This window comes from Panthera pardus, unplaced genomic scaffold (genome assembly GCF_024362965.1).
Source record: "Panthera pardus isolate Hobbes unplaced genomic scaffold, ASM2436296v1 HiC_scaffold_12, whole genome shotgun sequence".
Classification (NCBI taxonomy): Eukaryota; Metazoa; Chordata; class Mammalia; order Carnivora; family Felidae; genus Panthera; species Panthera pardus.
The window spans coordinates 104,105,608-104,130,262 of NW_026526677.1; the positions used below are offsets into that span (position 1 = coordinate 104,105,608).

The 24,655-nt window shown below is 42.2% G+C and overlaps 1 protein-coding gene across 18 annotated transcripts in view; it reads right to left on the bottom strand.

Moving 5' to 3' along the window:
- NCAM1 (neural cell adhesion molecule 1) overlaps positions 1-21,162 on the bottom strand; it is a 312,604-nt gene extending 291,442 nt beyond the window's left edge. For 6 of the 18 annotated variants that reach the window (XM_053900497.1, XM_053900496.1, XM_053900495.1 and 3 more), the window contains exon 1: positions 20,835-21,162. In XM_053900497.1, coding sequence (XP_053756472.1) covers positions 20,835-20,886 — 52 coding nt within the window. In that variant the 5' untranslated portion in view covers positions 20,887-21,162. The remainder of the gene's footprint in view (positions 1-20,834) is intronic. The other 12 variants (XM_053900502.1, XM_019469136.2, XM_019469135.2 and 9 more) reach the window with 5 other exon arrangements.
- Between the last annotated feature and the right edge of the window lie 3,493 nt (positions 21,163-24,655).

Here is a 24,655-nt window from a genome sequence, read left to right on the forward strand (position 1 = left end):
TGATGCGGGACTTGAACTCACGAACCGCAAGATCATGACCCGAGCCAAAGTTGGACACTTAACTGACTGTGCCACCCAGGCGCCCTGTTCTTAATGCTGCTATGAACATTCGTGTACAAGTTTTTATAGAGATATATGCTTTCACACGTGGAGGAATGAAATTGATGGTTCATATGATAATGCTGTTTAAGATCTGCCAGGCTCTTTTCCAGAGAAGCAGAACCATTTCCTTTCCTACCAGCAGTGTATGAGGGTTCCAATATTTTCACACCATTGGCGACACTTGTTATTATCTGTCTCTTTGATTATGGCCATTGTAGTGAGGGTGAAGTGCTATATTACCAACCAATGAGTCACCGATGTTTTGATCTGTATTTCCCCAACAGGTAGTAACGTGGAGCATCTTTTCCTGTGCTTATTGGCCATTGTATATCTTAGCTCTGGGTTTTCATAGATACCCTTTATCAGATTGAAGAAGTCCTCCCTATTCCTAGTTTGTTGAGTGTTTTTATCATGAAAGAACATTGCATTTTATCAAATGCTTTTCCGCCTTTATTGAGATGATCATGCAGTTTTTGATACCAGCTGTTTTTGTTGGTAAATAATTTTTCATACTTATGAAATCTATGCAATCCTATAAATGTGTAATGCATTTCATATTTTATTAAAGAGTTCAAACTTAAATTATTAACTATAAACTCTAAAAATTATGCCTACAACAAAACTTATGGGGAAGCATTTCATTAATGTATTTATTTTGGAAGAAAATTTTCTATGAAATCTATGTAGGGTCTTTTATGAATGGCAGAAACCATGGTGTGTTTTTGTTTTGTTCCCTTCTATTAGTCTAACTTCTGCTGTCCTACTTTTTCAAACTACATCTTGGCTACTTCTATTCTTTATAACTACAACTCAAATACACACTACATCTATGGAATACTCACGTAAGCCCAAGTTAAACACAGTTTTCTACGCATGATTATTTCAGAAACCAATTCAAATAAAATACAAATGGTGATCAATCCAAGGATCTGTGTTTGACCGTCAAACAACCAAATCCACACCTACCTAAGCCAAGTGGTGTTTAGTAAAATCTGTGTACAACCTTTTAAATCAGTAGGCTACATTCTAATATCTAACAAAATCATTTAGAACAATAGGCTTTGTCTCCGTGATTACACACAATCGTTGTGTCAAAACACGTGTACACAGATAATGGCATATTCCCTCCCTTGTAAAATTTGAAGTCTAATTGCAAACACTGTATACTGTGCAGAAATCTGTGAAAGATGCTGAAAACACGGAAGGGTTATTAGAGCAGTACCAAGTAATTTACTTCCCATCCAACTAATGTCCATGTTGGGGGTCTGGAAACTATAATAGCTCGCATGGCTGTGCCAGCTAGAGAAGCGGTTAGGATTACAAGATCAGAAAAAGGCTTCTTGAACATGTGTCCTACATGGTAGAAGACGCACATGTTGAAAGTAGGTCTCTTATCCTGTCAGATCTTAGGAAAAGAAAGCCTCAGTAACATTAAGAACATTTCTACTGTTTATGCTCAATGTTCATATTCAACCAATGAGTCTTAAAATACAATGAAGCAAAAAAAGGGGGAGCTGTTATTATTCAGGTTATTTCAAATATATCATTTAAAATCAATTGGGGGAGGGTGCAAATGCTCCCTGCAAGGCATTAACTAAATAAAATATTTTCTCAAAAAAAAAAGAACTACCACATCATTTACTTAGGTGTGTATCGTGCCTCCCCACTAAGACATAGCCTACTGAAATTCAGATTTTTTTGATTCACGTTGAGGTCTCCTGAGACTTCCAACACTGCATGTATTGCCAGAATTACAACTTAACTCTTTTGGATGCAAAACCAGCAGAGGTCCTACAAAATTAGAGATCTCTATGGGATGCAGAGGCCTCTGAGAGAGACCAGGCACTTTCTTCTTCACCCTAGCTAGTGGTCAGGATCCTGACTCACTGGGATCGCACCACAGGATTACAGTGGCCGAAAGGGACTCTTCTCCCACCAAACACTGCACTAATTCTCCAGCATTCAGCGTTTCCACTTGAATGGAATAAAAACCCTTTTGAGAACAACAATTACAATCCCCCCATTTTTTTTCTCAGGCGCACCATTGGACTTCTCAGTGCCCGCACAATGCAAATAAGGCAGGCTTCCTTTCACAGAGTGATTAGTATGCAAACACAGCCTGCTTTTTTAGTAGGATGTGAAGAACCACCAACAAGCTTTGCTAAACCCAGAGGTTCTACAATTATTTCCACTGTTTATTTTTCAACAGAAGATTACACAATAACACCAAGGCGTTAGCTCTAGTTTGCCAATATTTTGTAAACAATGACAAGTTAGATTTTTAAACCCTTTGTGTCATATTTAAAGCTATGGTCAACTACAGATTCTAATACATTAATTTTTTCCCCAAATCTAGGAAACTCAACTTGTATGAGACAGGATTTAAGCTCTACTTTCTTTTTAAGAAACTGCACTTCATTTTTCAACAGAGAATGATCCGTCTGGCGTGTACCTTTAGAAAGCTCGTCATTTTTAAGATTTACTATCAATTCCAAAATAAGACTAAGAAATTACATTGTTATGGTACTCCATCCAGCTCATATGTACCTTTATAAACCTTGTGGCTTTCCAAATTATTGTTAAATTCAACAAAAACTATGTTTTTGGAGAAAATTAACTGAAATCCATTTAGCAAAATAATGCTACAAAGAAAATGGAATTTTGGGCCCCTGGGTGGCTCAGTCCATTAAGCACTGGACTCTTGATTTTGGCTCAGGTCATGATCTCAGGGTTCCTGAGTGGGAGGCCCTTAGACCTGTGTTGGGAATCTCTCTACTGCTCTCTCTGCCCCTTCCCCACTCTCTCCCAAAAATAAATAAGTAAACATTTAAAAAAAAAAATTTAAAAAAAGGAAATGGAATATTTGCACTACAAATTATGTCCATGTGACCTTAATCTTAAGATAATAACTTAAGAAGCATTTCCAGTTGCATGGTTCCTTGGTGATTTTTTACTGAAATTTCCAAGAAAATGCAAACCTACCGGATAGGTCATTAGAGCTGCCTTAATAAACACCTTGCTTGTCACATTATTTTTGTTTTTGCCTATGTCCACCTACAGAGGGTTATGAAGAGATTCTAATCATACTACAGGACATTTCCATCTATTGTCTTAAACAACAACAACAATCATCAATGACTCAATTGTTTTGCTCTGGATATGAATTTTTTTAATCCATGTTTTAAATGTTAAAATGTAAATTTGGTTTTTATGTTCCTTTAAAAACATCTCCTAGAGCAATCCTTTTTAAAATTTTTATTTATTTATCTTGAGAGAGAGAGAGAGAGAGAGAGAGAGAGAGAGAAAGAAAGAAAGAAAGAAAGAAAACGCACTTGCACACTCAAGCATGGGAGGGGCAGAGCAAGGGAGAGAGAATCCTAAGCAGGTTCCACATTGACAGCAGAGAACCCGATGCGGGGCTCAAACCTACAAAACCGTGAGATCATGACCTGAGCCAAAATCAAGGGTTGGACATTTAACTGACTGAGCCACCCAGGCACCGCCCATATAGAGATACTTTTTAAGGTCTGAAGTCAGATACAGATAAGACGACTTCAAATTTAATTACAGTGAAAATATTTCAAGAAGAGATGTAGGTCAACAGTGATTATGGCATTTAAAAAAAAAGTTTATTTATTTATTTTGAGAGGGGGGAGGGGCAGAGAGAGGGAGAGAGAGAATCACAAGTAGGTCCCACCTTGTTAGTACAGAGCTTGAGGTGGGGCTCAATCTTATGAACCGTGAGATCATGACCTGAGCCAAAATCAAGAGGCAGATGCTTAACTGAATGCACCACCCAGGCATCCCAATATAGTGATTATGGCTTAAATCAAACCCATCTTCTTGCGAACAGCCCCAACCCCCAGGACAAGTGACTCTGTCTGCTAATGAGGAGCTGCCTGTGACATCTGCACACCATCAGTTTCCCCCATCATTTCAGGGACATCAGTAAATCACTCAAGGTGTTTGAGTTTCCTTGTCAAGTTCCAGGGTCCAACCAGTGCAAGTCACTTACACACCTGGATTCTCCAAACAGCATCAGATACATAACCAGCCCCACAGGTATCACCACCACATTCACTGAAGGTTTACATTATTCTCTTTTGTAAAAACTTTTAAATTCTAAATGAATGTGTAACAAAAAAGAAAAAGAACTGATTTATTTGTTCTGGTCTATAAACAAGCAAAACAGATGAAAGTGAAGTCTAAGTTAACAATGGAGTTCATCATTTTAAATCTCTCACACTGAGTTCATTAAAAGAGAATATAATTTTAAACTTACTTATCACAAACAAAAAGCTTACTATTTAGAAACGTATACACAGGCTGTTGAGATAATTACACATGTTTATAAATGTTGTTTCCTTAAAATATCCCCCCACTACACATTTATTGTTATTGTATTTAAATTAAAGTAATTTAACTGTCTGACTTTGTGATAGTTATTCTCTTAATATTGCACAGGGCAGCAGAAATATAACATAGAATAATGTATTGATTTACACCCCAGTGACTTCAAAAGGATCTGTCATGAATATCTCTAGAAGACCAAATAATAAATGATTATACGGGTTTCTGGTTTAGACACAAAATACACGTAGATACCCAAATAAATTAATGTGCAAAATATTTATCTTCTAAAAAATATCCCTGTATCTAACTTAGCTGTGAAGAAGTATTTATAACAATAAAAATGTTCCTTTTATGAGAAGGGAGGAAGGGGAATGAACTGTCTACATGACCAGTTATCTTAATTGAGTCTGACCAATAATTTAAATTCTGATTCCAAAGCCAATTTAGCTCAAAATGACCTCAAATTGTAATCTAGGGCAGTTAACGGACTCATTTTCAATCTCTTATCTTCAAAGAATACCACACGATGTCCCTTTTTTGCTTCATTATGACAGATGGTTTTCTTTAGTGAAAATTTTAAATTTTAAACATGTCATGCATAACTTTAACTTACATACACAAAAGGGGAAAATCGGAGAAAGGAATAAATAATTCTTAGTTATCTTTTTCTGACATTTCAAGGTTGTCTTTGGTGTCATTCCAAAGGAATAAATATTACAAATGTAACCAAAAACAATTTAGAAAGTGGTCTAGAATTTTTTACAAAGCTACCAAATACATTCATCTTGTATCTCCAACTTGCCGCCCAACTACATGGAACACTGGAGTTATTCCATAAATATTGGATTAAATGAATGTTTCTAATAAATGTTCCTGCTACCCAACAAGGCTGGGACACAGCCATTTGCAAATGTGTTCATGAAACTGCTCTTATTCTGGTTCACAGCATCACTGCCAAGCCCTGTCTTTGTATCCAAGAGATGTGGAGTCTCAGGCCACCCTGGAATCTTTGAGGACTTCTTAGTTGAGGAAAGGTTCTTCAAACAGAACAACCTCCTCACAACTGGCCCTAACTCCCTGGATTGTCAATTCCCTCCAACATGCATCTTCTTAGGTCTTTGCTTTTGATGCACCCCTGAACATTAACCTTTTCCTTTAAGAATTCTGTAAGCTTCAGGGTGCCTGGGTGGCTCAGTCAGTTAAGTGTCCAACTTCAGCTCAGATCATGAGCTCATGGATTGTGGGTTCAAGCTCCGTGCTGGGCTCTGTGCTGACAGATCAGAGCCTGGAGCCTGCTTCAGATTCTGTGTCTCCCTCTCTCTGCCTCCTCCCCCACTCATGCTTCGTCTCTATCTCTCAAAAATGAATAAATGTTAAAAAAAATTAAAAAATAAATAAATAAACTTTTAAAAAAAAGTTCTGCTGGCATTCTTAAATCTCAAAAATGCCCTATTAGAACATGTGAGATGAGAGATTTCAAATGTGTGCTCTGGCTTGTAGCAACTGTGATCCTCCAAAGAGGTCATCAGAAGGTTCTCGCATGCTGCTTCAAAATTCAAGCCAACAACCCTTCTCATACCACTAACATCAACCCAACACACATGCACACAACTATAAGCTGCAGGAGGCTGAGGGCCCTGTATCTCTTCTCCCATGCTGAATTCTTCTTCAGTCCAGGAGGACTGAATGTTCATTAGCTGGAGAGGTTAAATCCCAGGGAATTTTCTCTTGGGGAATGCCAGGCATTGTTGACAGCAGAAGTGCCCCCACTAAAAATAGAGGGATTCAATGAAATCTTGACTAGTGGGTAAAATACTCTCAAACCATTCAGCTCAGAGAAAAACAATAGTTAGATCTTTAGCTCATGGGCTGCAAAATACTGGACTCTCTTAAACTGATCAGCCCAAGAGAAAATGCATGTACTAGTGAATGGATGTGGACGTTTCCCACCCATTGTATCAACCTGCAGTGAAGCCCACCCACACAGAGACTTCCCAGAGCTTCTCACTGTCTCACTCCCAATTACTAATAAGTGGCTAAGGACCATTGTAATTTGAGAAATAAAATGAAACAGTATGAAACACAAGAGGAGATACTAAAAGATGATAAAGGGGAATTCAGAGGATAAAGAGATAACACAGGATACAAGAAAATTTTTCTAAGTTTATTTTGAGAGAGGCAGAGATATTGCAAGTGGGAGAGGGGCAGAGAGAAAGGAGACAGAGAATCCCAAGCAGGCTCTATGCTGCCAGGGCAGAGCCCGACATGGGGCTTGAACTTACGAAACTGTGAGATCGTGACCTCAGCCCAAACCAAGAGTTGGTGGTGGCTTAACTGACTGAGCCACCCAGGCATTACAAGAAAATTTTTCTAAAATACTCAGAAATATAAAAGATATTGTACCAAGAAACAAGAAGAGGAAACTACCAAAATGACAGTCAGACAATAAAACAGAATTCTTAGAAATTAAAAACATGTTAGCAAGATAGAAAATCCAATTTGGCAAGAAGCTGACAAAACTTCCCAGAAAGTAAAAGGTGGAGAGTTTCAAGGACAAAGAAATGAATGTAGGAGAGAGAAGACAAAAGGAAAAAAAAATTAGAGGAGCAATCTAACTTCTGAATAAGAGCTCCAGAGAAAAGAGAAAAAACAGAGATATGAAAATACCAAGTAAATAATGCAGGAACATTTCCTAGCACAGAAAAACATGAATTTCCAGACCAAAATGGCCCACTGAGAACCTACCTCCCATAAATAAAAGCAGACCTACAACAAAGTACAGCATTGTGAAATTTCAGAATACTGTAACAAAGGGAAGATCCTAAGATCTTCTAGATGAGAAATAAATAATTTTTGTACAAAACATTACAAATCAGAAAGCATTAGATGTCACAAATGCAACAATGAAAGCTAGAAAACAAAAGTTTTGAAGGAGCAATACCTTCCAAATCCTTGGAGACAGCAATTTCCAACCTGGAGAACTGTATATGAGGCAAATATAAATTAACTGCTGCAAGCATAGATCACCAACAGTCAAAAGTGAAGAATGAGAATAAGGTCTAGGATATATGCCCTCTGAAGATGAAAAAAAATAGCCACATTTGAACATATTGACAGGGAATTTACATGTCAGTCTGAGAGGTGGATAATGAATTAGTGATAGGTATATAGAAAACTAAGCAAAGAAAAACTAAGGCCATCATAAACTTCAGGAAAGACAGTACATTATATAAGAAATGAAATAAAATCATATAATTGCTCAATGCTCAGCTGTGAATAATATTTACATGGTCATAATAATGTAAACATTAAATATTGTTTAAATCAAAAACGGAAAAATTGTTATATTGGGAGGCCAAGGTAAAGGAAGTAAGGGGGCAGAGAGTATTGTACGAATACTAAACCCACAGAGAATAAAGTCAATAAATAATGCCTGAAACTGACAAAGTAAGAAAGTATAAATATGGACATTAAAAAAGGTAGAAACAACTAAATGAATACAAAGTGGATGCTTCAGGGAAGTCAAAATCAGAAACAGGAAGGATAACGGAGGGGTTAAGAAAGGGTAGTAAGGGTTGAGGCAGGGGACTAATGTTTCATGTTTTATAAAATGACTTAACTTCTTAAACAATGTGCACATGTCATTTTGCCAAGAATAAAAATTAAATTTAAGAAAGGGAGGAATTACAACCAATGAATTCTAATTGCTTGAATAGTTAGGATCTTTAATCCCAATACATACGTAGTATAACGTAACGGAGAAGAGAGAGAGACGCTGGCTGACACAACTTCTCTTAATGGTAAGTAAATAGCTGTGGAATTCAAGCAGAGCTGAGAGGCTATATATAACAAGGTCACTCTATAGGAATGAAATATGAAATATCCTTTGTCCTAAATCATTGGGGATTAGAATGTCTCATGACGCTTTTTCCATGTGAGTAACACTAATTATATTACCTTTCATTCCAACTTACCACTGGTGAAGAGAGTGGTACCTACATCTATGTCTGTTTCATGTTTGCAACTATACAGAGACTCCTTGAAATCATACCTCCTTCATTACATAGGACAGAGCTGAATATGAAAGACACATGCTCCAAAAACTAATCCATATAAGTTTTGCCTACTGCTTGAATAGGCCAATAGTTGGCTCTTCCAAATGAGGCTTAATAATGAACACCCATTATTTATGCTGCACTATGTTACAGACATTCCCTTGGAACTTTGTCATGTATAGAACTTTGTGTTCTTGAATCTGTTTTTCATAATTTTTCCATCCATTCAAGTTACTACATCTTCCTACTAGTATACTACCAATATACCTAATAGTCATGTTTCCTTGATTCTAGTTTGAATCTCAGAGCCCTTCTAAATGTGGTAGAAGCTAGGAAATTAACTAAGAATATATGCACTCTTTCTGGGGAAAAAAAAGGCTAAAGGACTTCCCCTATGGGTCAAGTGCATACAATCAAATGCATGGGCTTTGGGATATCTATTTTGGCTATCCAGAGGCATCTTTCTCTTACTTCTTCTTTTTTTCCCTTATTCTTCATGCTTCATGTTCCAAAGATTTAAGGATGCCAGACAAATGACTTCCAGATTAATGACGTGTCACCAATATGATCTTTAGCAGCAACCATTTATTTAAGTACACTAAATTTTATGGCTCTACTATTATGGTGAATTGACAGGTTTAAAATTAACCCTATGCAAATAGAAAGGAGAACCTATATAAGCCAAGTTGTTTTTTTAAATTCTACTTTTTTCAAAACCAAGATCTACCAGACTTTGCTTCCAAAGGAGCTGAAACAAACAGCTAAGCAATCAGCCATGGTGTTTCCAACTCAGTTGCAATTCATGGTGATCCTGAACTCTCAGAGAATGAAAACTAAATGGGAAAAAATGTGATTCTAATTATAATCAATACTTAAATCCAACACTAATTGTACACCCCTTCACTGTGAACTTTAACAGAAAGAAGGAAAATGGGAAAAAATTACTGAGCTTACTCTGTGCCAGACAGTTGCATAAATTACCTCATTTCATCCTCACAATAACCCTATTAGGCGGGTATTATTATTCCTGTTTCACAGAGAAATAAACTGAGCAGTGGAGAGATTAAATAACTGGCTCAAGGTCACAGAAAGCAGAAGACCCAGGGTGCAAAATGCCAAGTTTGATGTCAAAGGCCCCTGAGGCTCCCCCTACAGTATGCGCCGCTCTATAACACTACAAGGAGATACTAAATTAAGAAAGGAAGATAATGTGTAATTATAACTCAGATCAAAGAGCTTGTGCTGGATTTGCATCTCCTCGTGCTCCTGACAGCAGGTCTTTAAGCTTCCATGTTGCACCCTGAATCCAATTCTCATACAGCAACTGCAGCTTCACTAGCAACTGGCAGCATCTCACACCGACGAAACGGACACTCGGAGACGCAGTATGAATAAAAGAACATCAGGAGTCAGTCACGCCCATGTCCCCTCTTTTGCCAATCTCACAAAAACAATGCAGCCAATTTGTGACAAACTGAACATACTTCAAAAGGTTTTGCTATCAACAAACCTTTTTTAAAGGTATAGAATAAAGGTACAGATATCATGGGCAATGGTGCGAGAAAATAAAATGGTGTCTAAAAATTATCACCTACCATGATAGATGAAACCAGTGGGGAGAAAACCCTCTAACATTATCCTCTTCTTCTCAGGTGACCCCATCCCGTTGTCCTGTGAAAGGTTTGTTCATGACCTGGCTTTTTTCCCTGGTGCCCAGATGGCCCCCCAGTCTGAAGCCTTTCCCCACCCCAACACCCCATCCTTCCTTCTTTGTGGTCAAATACCCTGGCTATCCACTCCTCCTCTGTCTTTGGCTCTGAGAATGTGAATTTCACTACCCAACTAAACTTCTCTAAGATCCCCACTCTCCTCTGATTCAAACCCCCAGTTTTCCACTTGTGCCTCATCTTTCTTACACACATATCCACTTTTAACGACTACCGCCCACTTTTTAATACAGTATTTATTTTACAATCTGAATACAAAACAATGTATGCTCACTAGAGAAAACTCAGATGGTAGAAAAAAAAGGTGTCTTCTTACAGTCTTAGTGAATGACAGACATTTTTTTAAAAAACAAAATCAGTATTATATACACCATTTGTTTCCAACTTTTGTCCACTTTATTCTTCTCTACCAGGTGTTCACACCACTAGGCTCTGGTCCCCACCCCCTTTTTTTCAATATCACTTTCCAAATTATGGACAAGATGCCATTCTAAATGCTACATAAAAACTACAACATAAATATTTCCGGGTGTAATGAAGATTGCACAATACACTGATTGTAATCTATGAGGTCTTCTCTCCACTGGAAAGGAATACAAATACAGACTACGATGATCCCTCAGTCTTCTTGGTACCCCCGCTCCCAGCTGGGCTCCTGCATCTTCCTCCCAAACATGCAACACATCACCTACCTCATCTATGCTTCCTAGATGTAAAGCAAAATCCTGACTACAAAGCCTCCAGCTGTCACTATACTGGGAAAAATTCTCCAACCGCCCTAGCGCCCAGGTAATTTTTCCTCTGCCTCTGAAATCTTAGCCACATATCTGCCTTTAGATGCTACCTGGTACTCCCAGTTGCCTTTTCATTCTCCACTAGATAGTAGGCTAACAAAATATTGTACTGTTGAGTTTTTGGAGCTCTGTTGTACACCTGCAGCTAAAAGACTGCATAGATGCCCAGCAAGTATTTCTGCTGTCACTGCTGCTCCCTATGCCCTTAAACCATTAGGTATCTGCCCTATACCCTCTCTGCCCCACAGAATGGCTTAGCCTCTGTCTAATCCTATATTCCTCTATCTATGACATTATTTTTTATCTGAGCCATAATTAGATATGTTTTCCATCACAACTGGGTCAAGAAAAGTTTCACAAAATACTTACCCTTGCTACAAAGATACATACACTCTTTTCCATTCCATTCCATTCTATTCCATTCCATTCCATTCCCTCCCATTCCCTCTTTCCTCTATTTTTCCCTTCCTTCCATCCTTCCTTTCCTGGTTTTTCAATGCTGGTGGAAGTCTATTTGAATAGATTTTACCACTCACAGTTGAAAATACTGATCTAGAAGTTAAGATACCAGGACGCCCAATTTTTTTTTTTTTTCTAAAACCTAATCTATGTAGAACTGAGGTCTATTTTTCATTCAAGGTAACGCCTTTTCTCAATTTCCCCATCCTGCTGACAGCTCCATGATTTTATTCCCTTGGGTTTGCAACTTAAAAAGTTTTCTCTCTCCCAGTCACCTACCATTTTGGATCTATCATCTACCCCAGATGAGTCATTTGTCATCTCTAACCTTTCAGCTGTGTGCCTTTTTTATCCTTATCCCAAACCACTACAAGTGTACTTCCTAAGATTATCTGTTTTACAAACTATATCACGGTTGGATTCCTTTAACAAGCCCCTCTGGAACATAAAAATTTGATTTTTATAAAATTTTATAAAACTTGATTTTTGTGTAGCAAAAATCCTTTTCCTAACACTATTTGGTCCAGCTACAGAAACTAACACCCCCTCCAAGTACTGCAGTGATCCCTACCAGTTTCCTCCTATTTCTCTATTAATTCAAAGCTAGCATCAAACACAGAGCCTAGAACAGCAGATGTTCAAGTGTTATCATGGAATATAACCTTAAATATTTTAGAAAATGATTTCTCCAACATCCCTCTCCTTTGTCTAGCGTTTAAGATTTTAATAAGACCTGGCCCAATCTCCAGTCTGCTTTCAATGATCTTGAAGACCGATTCTCTAGCTAGACCCATGCTGTCCTACAGAGAAATGGGTCCTCTCTCTCCTTATCTGTCCTTATGCCCATGAGGGTCCACATCAAATACCAGCTTGTCCACACCTTCTTCTGGACATTAAAACGAACCGAGATGATGAGACGATTTTTGTCTTTCTTAACAATTCTCACAATTAGTATTTGCCTCCTTCTTTTTGGCAATGATTCATACAGTACCGTTCATGATTTCCTGTCTGAACTAAGTGTTGACTCCCCAACCATCTGAAAGCTTCTGTAGGACTGGTATGGTATTCTTGTTTTCCCCCTCAGCCTCCAGGACAGAACTTTGCACATCATATTCACAGTACACATATTTCCTAAACATTTCAAAGAAAACCTCCGCTCAAGATGAACTTTTGAAAAGCACATATTGAGTGCCTGACTTGTTTTACATATGAGATTTTATTTAAGCTCACCAAAATCCACAACGGAGGTGTCATGATCCCCATTCTACAGACAGAGGGAGGCAGGCCCAGAAGTGCAGCAAGGTACAGAATGTCACTTACAATGAGGGCACTCAAACTAGACTTGTCAGACCCAAAGCTCTTGGTTTGCCCCTCCCCCCAGTCACCACTCCCTCACTTCTGGCAGACGCCAAGCAAATTCACATCCTGATGCTGTGTGTATTCAGATGGTCCTCACTTCAGAACATGAGAAGATGGAGTCAACTATGCACGTATGGTCCCAGCTTCATCCCTGTAAACTACTTAAGATTTTCACGGCCTCAGCTTCTATTTCAAGACCTGACACAATCTGGCCTCACAGAACTTTTCTCCCCCCCTAATATTGGGCCACTTCTCCCCAAGCACCCCCATGCTGTTTCCTCAGCATCACCCTATGCATTCATCTCTCCACCACCTGAGTCACTTCTGCTTCCTGCTCCAGGGACTGGAGGCCCAGGCCCAGCTTAAGGGGGTCTGAAGCAGAGTTAATGGCTTTCTTCCCTGTGCTCCAATGGTGTCTAATTCATGTCTCTATTTATAAGGATGGCATGTCTGTCTCCCACACTACATGGTGAACTCCAGAGGCAGAAGCATAGCTTCCTTGACCTTATAATCTGAAACCCAAAACAATCTGGAAGCAACTTGGCCTTGTCAAGATTTCAGGAAAGTTTGCTGAATTAAATGGAATTTACGAATGTGTGTTGTGATTCACTGTTTGTTGAATTAAGTAGTCAATCAACCAGGTCTCAAATGAGAATACCATCTGTTCTTATTTCACAGAGTTTTGTAAATGTCACCTCTTCACCCCACCCCAACCACACAAAGGTGGGATCCCTGCAATAATCTTTTAGAGTATCCTGTTCCCGTCCTTATTTTTTTTTTTTACCAGAATATGGGATTATAAATATTACATGTATGTTACTGGTTTAATGTCTGTATTCCTCCACACTTCAACTGGAAGTTCCATGAAGACAGAGACAATGTATGTTTACCACGGCATTCCCAGAACACCGCACTCAATAAATCTTCCGTGAACAAATGATATGAAGACTGGATGATAGAATGCAGAGCAAAAGTCTGGGACTGTACGATGATGATTAAGACATAATTACGGGGATTATCGATGCAGTTTCTCTCCTTGTAGATAGCTAACACAAAATCTGAGTCTCTTTTCCAACACGGCATATGTCTTTAGTTGGCAAAAATACTTCCTGCCCTGCCAGTAGGGCATTTATGTCTGACTCATTTGCATAATAATAGCAATTACTTTATTTTATTCCAGATAGTAATTTACAAAAATATAAGCAGGGAGAAATATTAAATCAACTCAAGTCTCACTTAAGATTTTCTGTAAAATAAAGAGGTCAAATGGCTTCTTCTTTCTAAAAACAATTTTGATTTTGATGTATGACTCTGATCTTCAAAGCACTACACAAACAACCTTTAGGAGACACGTGCTTGACAAACCGGAACAGTCAACCTATTTCTGAAGCAAGTGGACTCAAGCAGACCGAGACACAGTTGCTGGCACTAGGGCAGACGTCTGCAGGGCCCCCACATTACATGGGCTCCTTCCAAGGCTGTGTGGCATGGGGACCTGCCGACATGTTTTTGTTTAATTTTTTTTTAATGTTTATTTTTGAGAGAGAGAGAGACAGAGCATGAATGGGGGAGGGTCAAAAGAGAGGGAGACACAGAATCTGAAGCAGGCTCTAGGCTCTGAGCTGTCAGCACAGAGTCCGATGCAGGGTTCGAACTCACAGACCGCGAGATCATGACCTGAGCTGAAGTCGGATGCTCAACCGACTGAGCCACCCAGGCGTCCCAAAGCCAACATGTTCTCATGGTCACTAAATTTTGTGGAAGAGTTTTTTATTTTCCTTAAACGGGGCCTTCAAAATTGCACATCCTTCAGGCACCATGAAACCCACATCAACCTTTGTGCTGATGGCTTTCAGCCTTAGAAGGAGAATCACTTTTCTCTCCAACATATTCACAAGCAACATGACAGTGCAGGCATATTCAAGATTTTTTAAAGTCAAGCTCTAGTCACTGAAGAAGTCATGTTCTCATAATATCCTTCTTTGGGCCATGGAAAGAGCACTATATCTGAATATTATGTTTTTCTAGATCCATATACACCTCTCTTTCTCATCGATAAACATGGCTCACACGCACTGAAGTCCTGTGATCTCTAATATATTCACCACTCTAACATGGGGGCACTGCTAATTTTGCCATTTTGCAGAAGAGAAAGCTGAAACTTAGGGAAGCTATAGGGCTTGCCCCAAATCGGATGGCAAATAAGGGATATGCACAGCTGGGCTTTCAACCTGGGGTTGTGGGCCGCTCCCTCTTAAACTCTATGTGATCCTACCCTCTAGGTTTCTTGCCAGCAGAAAGTATTCCATCTCAGTCCTTTGAAATTCCCCACAGAACTGGAACTCAATTAATATATTTGATCAACGGTTGGAGGGAATACCTAATGTAACACAATCTCAAGTGCTGTGACATTACTATAGATATTCCTAAAGGATGAGGTAATCAGATACCAAGGCCTGTCACATGTTATCTCAAGGATGACACCGACAGAAAACAGGCCAGTGTTGGCAGCTACCAATCAGAAAGTCCTGGGTGAGAATACAGAATGGAATAGAAAGAAGCCTTTCAAGTCCTATCAGCGATGTGGTCTTTGAATTCAAAGGAAAACATATTTACATACATCTGACAGAAAAAGAATGCACAATAGGTACATTAAAACCTTTTCTCCCCCCGCAAAAAAACACACATACACAAAACTGAGCAAAGGGCTTATCTTTTCAGTGTAGTCGCGTTTTGGTCTCCAACTGCTCCAACCGGAAGCTAAATTAATAGTGCAGGAAGGTAGAAGTGTGTCATCCTAGCTGAAAACAGTTAAATCAGTGGCTGCGTGTAGACAAGGCCTAAAAGCGCCTTAACTGTAATGTATGGAAACTGCCAGAAAGGCTGCCATTTGGCACACAGACCAACATCAAAAGGCAATGACCCTAATGAGCATCTTCAGCAGACAGACAGCATTTCAAAAGTGCGAAATGAAAGGGCATAATGACACCACTAGCAACGCCAAATAATTTACATCCCTTTACATCAGTGAATGGTTTTAAGGGTTGGCACCGAGAGTTAGTACTGATAACAAAAAGGGCTAAACGTGACATGACTGCGACCTTCAGATGGACTTCTGGATGTTGTTGCCCTACTGTAGTAAGCACGTCGACCTGTATTATCAATGACTGTTTCACTACGGTTGTTTCCTCGTAGGAAAAAACTCTGGGCCTCGTAGACACCTACTCCGTAGGATTCAGAGGGGTCCCTGGGCATCCCCCTCTTCCTAAGAGGGCGTCTCTTACGCTATTGCTCAGAGACCTATTTCAAGACATGTATGAAACTCTCTTCTGAATTTTACTCATTTCTCCTCTTTTTAACTCAAGGAACCTTAACCTTAGTCTTTTTTATTTCAAAACTCAAGTACTCATTATTACTACATAGCCAGTTGATTCATGGTTCCAATCTTGTCTGATTTGGACCCATTTTTAAGTACTAGTAAAATGCTGTTTGTAATTTGCTGCCCTTTCTTTTAAAGATCCAGATGTTTCTTAGCTTATACATTTGTCAGAACACTACACTGAGGAGTTATCAGTTATGGAAGTGACATTAAAATATTTATCCTGACACCATGAAATATCTGTGGGCTCTAAGACTCAATACTTAAACAGTACCAGAGAGCCTTTTCTGCATGCCTTTGTCTCCTCTCAGGCTGCCTGTTCCCAGAAGACTGGCAGTGGCAGGTGGGACCCCATCTCTCTCCACCCTGCCGACTGCTTCTGCTCTCCATCACCACAAACCCAAGATTGGCAGGGAAAGTCCATACTGTTCTTTAGCAACAGGTAGTCAATCACTCATTTCGCACAAAGACAGGAAGGACTGTCTGTAAAATATCTTTGGAGGTCTGCCAGTAGCATTGAAGTCACTTTCTGTCTGGAGGGCAGCCACGGTGCTTTAACACTGAAGACGTAAATATGGGGAATTCATCAAACTCCTATTAAGTAGAGGCTTTGTCACCTTAAAAAATTAAGTGGTTGGATCAGAAATTCCCAAGTCCATATTTCATATTTCAAGCAGTGTAAAGTTTATAAGATGCCGTCTATAATTTAAGAAACCAAGTTCCATAGCAAACAAAAACATCTGTCATGTGTAAAGATTAGGTTTTGAATGAGAAAATGGTGCGATTTATTTTGAGAGGCAATTAAGACCTTGTTCCCTGTGACAGAAAAATATAGATACAGATTACTTACATTAAACTACATATTACCTATCCGAGGAACTCGATTAATGATGAATGGACTCCAAAGAGAAGCACTATGCAAAACTCTTAGAATTACCGGTTTTCAAGTGACTAACTGCTCCCTCTGATCCGTCGCCTTGAGTAAGCACCCACAGCCCTTGCTAAGACCACACCCATACCATAATTTTTGGGTTTGGTGGGGGGTTTGCAAACAATTACTGCCTTAATTCTTGTACTATCAAGCTCAAGAGACAGTTCACCAGTTAGGTCAACAAATCCTTAGTTTAAACAATTAGCAAAGAGACTCGGATAAACCTCCTTTATTGAACAAGATTATACTCTGCTATTTTCTGCTATTCCAGTATTACTTCTAAAAAAGTAGATCCTGAGGAAACATACCTGGGAAAAAAGTCAACAAATTCAATCTGTTGAGGGAAGAAGGGGGAAGCTTCTTGAAAAAGTGACTTTAAAAAAATGTAAATTTTTGGACTAATGAAAGCAACATGATTGGTAGATCTTTAGAACCTTCACAGCAGGAATAGTAACTCAAAAACTATTAAATAAAGGACAGGCCACACTTCCACACTGTCTGCGTTATATTCTTTTTGTGTCTACCTGTGTTAAATTTTAAACAAATTCGGAGTTATTTCCAGTACTTTAATCTATGCTAATATTTGTCGAAAGAAAAATTAACTTTCTGGTTTTGGGATAGAGTCGTGCAACTTCTTCCACATTCTTCAGTACAACTATATTATATTCAGTTGCATTTTGTTCAGAAACACACCTTTCTGACCTTCAAATAAAAATCAACAAAAATAATATAGCTCGGCATAATTGTACTCACAGCAAACCTGACTGAAACACACCTTGACGATTCATTTAGTGAGGGATGTTGTATGTACTCATATACCTACTAGCTGGCTTCTGTGAGGTAGCAAAGGTGTCCTTTGTTCTTAATCAGTGCTACCTTGTTAGAAAACCAGTCAGTCCTATTCATTCCTCTACTCTAGCAAGTAAAATTGGAAGAGGATTGTAAAATTGCCAGATAAACACGACTCAACCATTCCAAATCATTCAATTTTTCCACAAAACATCCAGAACTGCTGTTAGAATAAACTTAAATTTGCTGTGTGATTCCGCAACCTTTCACCTTATTCGGAAAGAGCAAAAGAGACCAAAATGAGACAGGCTGCAGGACTGATTTCCTTTGGTGTTAAGGGTAGCATACGTTGTATTTAAATTTTCATACGCACTGTGTAGAGCGCGGAGACTGAACTACCACTGTCCCTGAAAATACATTTGAGGAAAAAATAATAATTATGTTACTATTATAATAATTATTACTACGTATACACATTTACATATATGTGCGTACGTATATATAATACTGTTTTTATTTTCACCCTGACCCTTTGATTTGAAGGCTTCGATTTTTTTTTAACTGTGGAATTATCAATATTTTAATGGAAAATGATTTCTCTTTGGAAAACCGTTCAACTTCTTTCTTTTGTTAGGCAAGCTTGTGTGCGTTTAGTGTTCTGCCTTGTCCCCATCCTTACAGTCCTAGGGCGGGACTGAGGCCGCTTTCCCTCCAGGGAACACTGATCAGAATGCCACCCTTGCCTGGTCGGCCACCGCATCCCAATCCGGGACTCCCTTGACGGGTACGAGCCTGCGCCTGCCCGCACATCCCAACACGGAAGGTTACACCCTTCACGGTGGTGGAAAGGTTGGCCAGCGATCCCTCCCAAAGGCCCCCCAAAGAGCCGGTCTTCATGACCACGCCCCCACCTCGAGGGGAGGAGGGCACGCGCGGAGACCAGCCGGCACCACAGAAAAGGGCAAGCCGGGTGCGGCCCCGGCCAGGTGGCGGAGGGACCAGCGACCTGCCGCGGCGCGGGCCGCCCGGCGGCTGAGGGTCCCCTCAACCCCCCTCGGCCCCACCCCCAGCCTCGCCCCCGGCCCGCAGCAGGCCGGTCGGCGCACGCGCGAGTCGGTGCTCCCAGCCACTGCGCCCTCCCAGGCTACAAGCTCGGTCCGGGAAGACACGGTCAGAGTGTGCACGCTGGGGGGCGGAAGGGACGCCCCGGGGCTGCGTGACAGAGGCTCGAGTGGGCGAGCATGGGCGGGCCGGACCTCCTGGGGGCACCTGGGCTCCATCTTCTTCCCTCCGGGCTGCGGGGCGGGGTTTCTCCTGGCGGGGGGGCGAGCAAGACCGTTAGGCTGGAACACCGGGAGACGGTCCTGGCAGCTCTGGGCCGCCACCCGCGCCGCAATAAAAGCCTCTCACGGCTTCCCGCCCAGCCAGCCTCGCTCTGATTGGTCGCCATGGGAAAGGGACCCGAGTTGGCTGGAGGCGGTGGCCGGGGCTACTCCCGTGACGCCCGGGGAGGGCCCGCCCCGAGCGCTCCCCCACCCGGGCTCCGCCGTCTAGGGTAGCAGAGACGGCACCTGGCAGCGGCCGCCGGGACTCACCGTCCCCTCTGCTCTGCTCTCTCCGGGCGCTTCCGGGCACACGCCCCCCTCCCGGAATGTGCGCCCACCCCACCCAGCTCTCTGAGGCCCCTGATCCATTTCTTCCTCCTTCCCGACCATCCATGCCAGAGCGCAAATCCCTGGGTGGGGTGGGGTGTGGAGAGCAGCTGGAGGGGACGTTGGGCGAGCACAGAAGAATCTCCCGGGGAGGCCGGGGTGGAAATACCCTAAATGAAATGAACCTCCCTCCCGGCCGGCCACAGAGGTTTTCTGGGCGGCGGCACAGCCCCCGCCACCCGCGCGGCAGCATCCCTCGATTATCTCCTCCTCAGCTCCCTATTGTTCACACTTTGCTAGATTCAGGAACCTCGCCCAAAGAAAGGAGGCTAGGCGAGGTGCTGCGGGTGGCTACCTGCCATTCTTCTCGCGCACCGTGCAACACGGGGCTCGCGGTGAGTGTGAAGGCACACGCGCGCGCACACACACGCGCACACACACACCAGGCAGCCCGATCACGCCCTCCTCGCCCTCCGCCCCTCCGCACTTCCTCCTGTCAAAACGCGGCGCTCGGCCCTCCCATCCCTCCGTGCTCCCGGCCGAGAGCAGGCTTTGCAAGTAACCAGCGATTTGGCAAATGAAAAACTAACGTCATATCGACGGGGGTGCAAGAACGGCCACACAGCCCTGAGATTCTGCCCATTTTCGCCTCATTTTGCAAACCGTTATTCAGTCCGGGCAGGAGGGGGGGGGGGCCTGGGCGCGACGGCGGCGAGCCCCACTTTATTAGACCCAGGGAAATAACGATGGGGCAGCCGCCCCGGCCTTATTGTTCACTCTTCCCGGGACCGGGGCTCACGAGCCCCTACCCCGCGGAACCTGAGCCCGCGCAGCAGCACCTCCGAGCCGCGGCAACCCCGCCCCGCCGCCCGCTTTGGGAAGGAGCGCTGCCCAGCACCGGTGCGGCCACAGCGTCCCCGGGAGCGTCCCTGTCCCCGGGAGCAGGCGGCTCGGCTCCCGCGTTGCGGGCACACAAAGTGGGAAGGGCGGGCACGCCGGAGGCGCGTCAGGGGCTCGCGGCGCTGGTAGGCAGCCCCGGTCCGGCGCAGCCCCGGAGAGCGCAGGGCTCGGCGGGGCAGCAAGGGCTATGCGCTCCTTCCTCGGCTCAACGACAATGACCACCCTTAGCATTCCACGTAAAGCCACCCCAAATACCAGTGTCCTCGTGGGAGGAGGAGGGGGGAAGGGGCGATCAGTACATCAGACTGAGAATAATCATAATTTCAAAATGTACCTGCAGTTCCCAGGAAAAACAAAGTCCAGATGAGATCCTTAGTTTGCAGCATTGTAATCTGCTGGCTGGGAGGGACGTTCTTGCCGCGGTAAATTCTGTGCCCCCCCCCTTGCAGAGAGTGTGGACGGCGGCAGAGCCACAGACCTAGGGGCAGACAATTGCCAGGCTGAGTATGATTATTTTTGCAGAATTGTTTCCTGCCAGCGGCTTGCCGAGCTGCGTTCACGCGCTGATCGGAGAATGAGTGACAGTCCCAGCCTCAGCACACTCGCAACTCGGAGATCCTTGCGCTGGCCCGGGTTCGCTTTGATGGAACTGGGGATGGGAGCGGGGGGCGGGGGGGCGGGGGTGAGAACCTCACTGTGTCCTTCCACCACGCCGGCCACAAATAGTGCCGAACATCAAGGAGGTAAGAGAGACAGGGGAGGCAGATGCGGCCGCCTGCAAAACACGGCCTGGAGCTGCTGGAGGAGCCGGGCTCTTTCTCACGCAGTCTTCAGGCAGAGCTGGGATTTCTTGTCTTCACACTTCTCCCCCACGCCTCCACGGTCCCTCCTGCCACCCAGCCTTCCTTAGTTGGGAAGGTGGATATTTTAATAACCAGCAAATAATAAATACACAATCTTAGGTTTGGTTAGGTTTTCAAAGTCGTCCAATCTCTCCATTTAGATCCTAAGATCTTTGAAACACAGGATAGCTTAGGACTTTTTTTTTTTAAGTGCAGGAAATTAGAAATTTGGAGAGGGATGGAGATAGACTGCTAGTGCAGGGTTTTGCTTTGGGTTTGTTTGTTTGTTTGTTTGTTTTAAACTGGCTATGAAGTTTACTCTCCCACAGAGTGGCAACAGATCTTAGGGGAAGGAGGTGGGAAGCTACTTAAGTTCGAAGAAAACGCAGATGTTTGGAAGGAATTTCCAGAAATAACCGAAGGAAATGTTTTCTTGTTTATGAATGCTGAAATCTGTGGTCTCTTTAGGAAGATCACTGGGCCTTTTACGTAGATTTTATGGTACAGGCGAGATACTGGATATTAATTTTTTCTTATAATGCAAGAACCTCAATTCTTAAAGCTATTCACGTAGGATATCACTGAGGTACGCACAGAGGGTTTCAGTTAATCTTACAATTGTATTTTATATAGAAGAGGGTGGGGGAGCAGGGGGGAAATAAACATGTCTCAGCACCTGAGCAAGGCTTGAGTGTTTAAGAAACAAAAGCTGAGGAAGAATCAGGAGCACAAATTGCTCTAGATGCTGGACTAGCTTATTAGCCCAGCACAGTGACCCTCCCAGAGGAAGGCTGCCACGTTCAAAGCACCAATGCATCAATATTACCAAGTACTCCCTTTTTCTTTAAAGGTCAGGCTCTCCACAGTTGTACTGCTCTTTAAAATCCCATCCTCCACTAGCCAAACAGCCAATCTCCATTACCAGAGAGGCTGGTATCTCCTTCCTGTCTCCTCCCACGTGTTAGACCACGAGAGCCACACCAGCACGCTATGACTTCTGGGACCCCTAAAAAAGAGTTCCTTTCCCAAATCCATCTTTCCAACGTTATTGCTTAAATACTTATCTCATGCCAATTATAAGTAATTCAAAAATACAGAAAAGTAGAAAGGAGGAGCTAGAAATACCCCCCAAATCCCAGATTCCAGATACCCACAGATTTTTGTCCTTGTATACGCATATGATTTTTATAAGTGACATAGTATAGTAGCAACTGGAATCTTGTTTATTTTACCTAACATTTCATTATAAGCATTTTCCCAGGCCATTAAAAAGGTGTTCTAAATATTTTTATCGCTATGCAATATTTCTATATACCAATGGTTCTTCAATGGTCTCCCCCTTGTTGGATATTTATATGGTTTCCAAAGTTTGATCATATAAATAATGCTTTTTGAACATCTTTCAATAAATATTTATTGAACAACCACTGTTTTTAGTCCTGTGCTGGATATAGTGGACCATATAGATTTTTCTAATGGTGGCTATATTTAAGCATATTTAGCTTCAGATATAAGCTTCCATTAACATGTAAAATTACTACTACTAACATATAACATTAAGTCCCACGTATCAGACTCTTTTCCTAAAAAGAGATTTGATAGCAAAGAAAGAGGAAATAAGCCTGAAGGGTAAAAGGGGAAAAGGGAAGGTTGGAATACCCAAAATAAAATTTTCCTATTTCTAATTTTACCAAGAGTGGGAGACACACCCTTCTCTCAAAACCTCCCTCCTTATAGCCCGTGTCACTAGAATTAAAAGATTTCTATTTTTTTCTCCCCAAATGTCCCTATTTTTAGCTTTCTAACGTAGGCAGGTGTAGAAATCCTATCTGACTTCAGCATGATTGAATTTCTTTTTTTCTCTCTCTCCTGCCCCTCCCTGCCCTGTGTGTCTGTTGATCTGTGTTGTAATGACTCATTCTAGAATTCTGCCCCACAGTGATTCCAATCCACATGGCATGGGTCTCTCCCATGTTCTTTCAACAGGATCCATCACTTGTCTCCAATTCGTCCTTTCTCCACTCATCAATGCCTATCTCTATGAGCTCTGCAAGTCGGTCCCTCCCTGAACCTCACTTTGAAATGGGACAAAACTGTGGTCGTCCCCGATGTCTCTTCCCAGAGGGAGTCCTGGGGCTGTCAGACACACATTAATAAGCATCTATCCTGTGAACATCTGGGCGAGGAGGGAGAGGAAGGAGCCACTGGGCACAGTGCTTTAGAGTAGGAGCTTTCCTGGTAAAGCAGAAAATGGGCTACCGAGGCAGCCCCAGCAAGGGGTAACAGGTCCTAATCTAAGGCGGCGAATGGGGAAGAAAGCCAAAAGGAGCACAGATATGAGAAATATTTCTAAGATGAAAATAGCAGAACTGAAGAACTTCCTGAAGATTGGGGTCCATCTAAGGCAGAGGAAGACATCAAAGTTCCTTTCATTTATTCAACAAATACTTATTAAGTATCTGCTAAGTGCCTGTCACTGGGGATATAGCTGTGGACAAAACAGAATCTTTGCCTCCATGGACTTCCATTTTTATGGGGAAGATAGAAATAAATTGATAAATATCTGGTATGCTTATGGTGATATGTGTTAAGGAGAACTATAGAGAGGGGTATGGGGGATAGGGAGTTCTGGGGTGGGGAGGGATTAACATTTCAGATAGGGGAGCTAGGGAAGATGTCCCCATATCAGAGAGGTCTGAGACACAACACACCAGAGAACATGGATGTTTAAGCGGTGGGCAGAAGGAATTGCCAAACAAGCAGTGAAAATGTGGTCAGAGGGATGGACAGAAAATTGAAACAAGCTGATGATTTAAAAGTTCCCTGGATTTGACTATTGGAAAGTCATTAGCAGAGAGAACCTTATGGAATGGTGGGGGAAGGAAATCATCACTGTCCCAGGAAATGAAAAGGTGGCTTGTCCAGGAAGAAGAAGCAGGGAGTGTAGACCACTTTCTTGAGGAGCAGTATGGTAATGGCACAAGGACAGGAAGGCAAGCTTGAGGGGAAAGGAGGTTTGAATGGAGACCTTTTCTTCTTTTTTAATACGAGGATGTTTGTGTTAGGTTCTTAAGTACATTCCATCCGTTGCTGAACCCCTCTAAGGGTCTAAGGGTCTCAGTTAGATTACTTGAGAAATGAATCAGTCTAGAAAAAAGTGCTCCCACTGGCACTCTTCCCCACTTAGGGTTTCTTTCCTCCTGGTGCTGAAAAGGAGACCCCAGACAGGATTGCAAGACTCACAGATATCCCAGGTACTGCCTTCCTTATATGGCATGGGCAAAATGCATCTTGGGGAAAAAGTTCCAGTCAA